Consider the following 2,169-nt stretch of genomic DNA (forward strand, 5'->3'; position numbering starts at 1 on the left):
TATATATATATATATATATATATATATATGACTTACATTATTGAAAGAATACAACATAGAAAAACACAGAGCGCAATCTGGAGGCACACTTGCGATCATTTATGGAGATCGATCGCATTAGATATATATATATATGTTATTCTCAAAAGAAGATACACTGCTCTGGGATAAGTATAGAATACCTTTGTTGTTGAGTTCATGTATACGTGTCAACGCAAGGAATATTGATGGAGCATTCCAAGCAAAGCTCTGATAAATGCAAGCATAGTAGATTTCATATAGCTGTTTCTTACACAAAAAAAATTATGTATAGTGACAGAGATCAACTGTCCTGAAGATGTAAGCATTTATTTCAAAAGCATTCAGAAGTAGAATATTTATCGAAAACTGCTTCCAAACCTAGTTTCATTACCCAGAATATATATTTATATTTAAGTTTATAATTATTAGCTCTACTTGGTTAGGTTTAGGTTGTAATCACAAAGATTAAGCTGAAATTTTCAATAAGAGAAAGGTACCAGTTAGCATGTCTTGCAAATACAATCCGTAAGTGGAACATCAAATTGCTGCAAGACTTCTAATATTCAACATATAGCTTTGTTGTTACTTAAATACAAGAGATGGGGCAGTGTTTCTTTGTTAGAAACCCCTTTATAACTTCAGTTCTATATTTAAGAGATGAGGAATTATTTACATTATTTACATTATCTACATTTGACGGATATTCGTCCTCATCTTGTTTGTTGTTAACACAACGTTTCGGCTGATATACCCTCCAGCCTTCGTCAGGTGTCTTGGGGAAATTTCGAACCTGGGTTCTCATTCCTTTATAACTTATTGAAGTAATTCAACTAATTATCTTGCACACTTGCGCAAACATACATGTGCACGCACATACACACGCACACACAAGCACACACATAAAAACACACACGTTATATATATGTTAAATATATCGACCAATTATAGAATTTCTTGAATGCGGAAACCTAATAAACTGTAATTGGTTAACGTACTTAAAAGCCTTCAATTACCCGCAGGAGTATTAGAGTATCATATAAGGAGTTATTATCCTGAAATGGAGGCGATGAGCTCGTAGAATCGTTGACGAGTCGGACAAAACGCTTAGCGGCGTTTTTTCCATTTCCTTTGCTTCTGTGTCCAAATACCGTTGATATCGACTTTGCCTTTGACCCTTTCAGGGTTGATAAATAAGTACCAGTTAAACATGATGGGGTGGAGTCGATGTAATCTCCTTTTTTTGAAATTTCTGGCCTTTTGTCAATATTTGAAACCATTTTTTCCGAAATAAAATTATAACATAAAAAGTTATTTCGCCAATATAAAATCAAAGATTTGTTATTACTCACCAATAAAAAATGGAATGAAGCCTTCTGGTTTTATGACTTTGTTACTGTTCTCCAAAAATCTGGTGGGTCTAAAATTGTTAGGGTCGCCCCAGAAAGCTACATCGTTCATGATGGAACCGAGGTTCGGTATTATGATACAGTCTTCGGGAATATTATAACCGCGAAACGTAATAGGGTGTTCTGGCTTTCGGCCGAGCAATAACTGAACCACGTTGGCGTGGCGTTGCACTTCCATGATACACGCTTCAAGAAATGGTAAGTGTGGACGGTCGTCTAAAGATGGCAATCGATTCTGGCCGATGTGTAAGTCAATTTCTTTCTGTATGGTGTCTTGGAAATGAGGATAGTTCAACAGGTAGACTAAACACCATAATAAAGAGCTTGTCGTTGTTTCCATCCCAGCTACAAGCATGTCACCGATGACGGTACGCAACTGTTCCACTGAAGGATATAGATAAACAAATACATAAATAATAAATGAATATTTAGATAAACAAATGAATAACGAATGTACCAACATAAAAATTTCATCTCTTCTTGTATCAACTAATGAGGTCGCAAATGTGTGACGAGTAAATTTCCGGACAATGGGCAGGCATTAAGATAATACAATAATAGTAATAAAAGAATGAAGAAAACACACACAAACACACACACACACACACACACACACACACACACACACATATATATATATATATATAATCATCCAACATTCTGACTACCTTATTATTCTAAATATACAATATCTGTACATCACTTCAGACTCTCTCTCTCTCTCTCTCTCTCTCTCTCTCTC

General features: G+C 35.2%; 1 protein-coding gene across 1 annotated transcript in view; it reads right to left on the minus strand.

Moving 5' to 3' along the window:
* Positions 1-2,169, minus strand: part of LOC106884087 (cytochrome P450 2U1) — a 27,770-nt gene that overhangs the window by 17,793 nt on the left and 7,808 nt on the right. Inside the window, exon 2 of the mRNA XM_014935307.2 lies at positions 1,371-1,811. Within this exon, the coding sequence (XP_014790793.1) occupies positions 1,371-1,811 (441 nt within the window). The remainder of the gene's footprint in view (positions 1-1,370; positions 1,812-2,169) is intronic.

The sequence above is a fragment of the Octopus bimaculoides genome, chromosome 3 (genome assembly GCF_001194135.2).
Source record: "Octopus bimaculoides isolate UCB-OBI-ISO-001 chromosome 3, ASM119413v2, whole genome shotgun sequence".
NCBI lineage: Eukaryota > Metazoa > Mollusca > Cephalopoda > Octopoda > Octopodidae > Octopus > Octopus bimaculoides.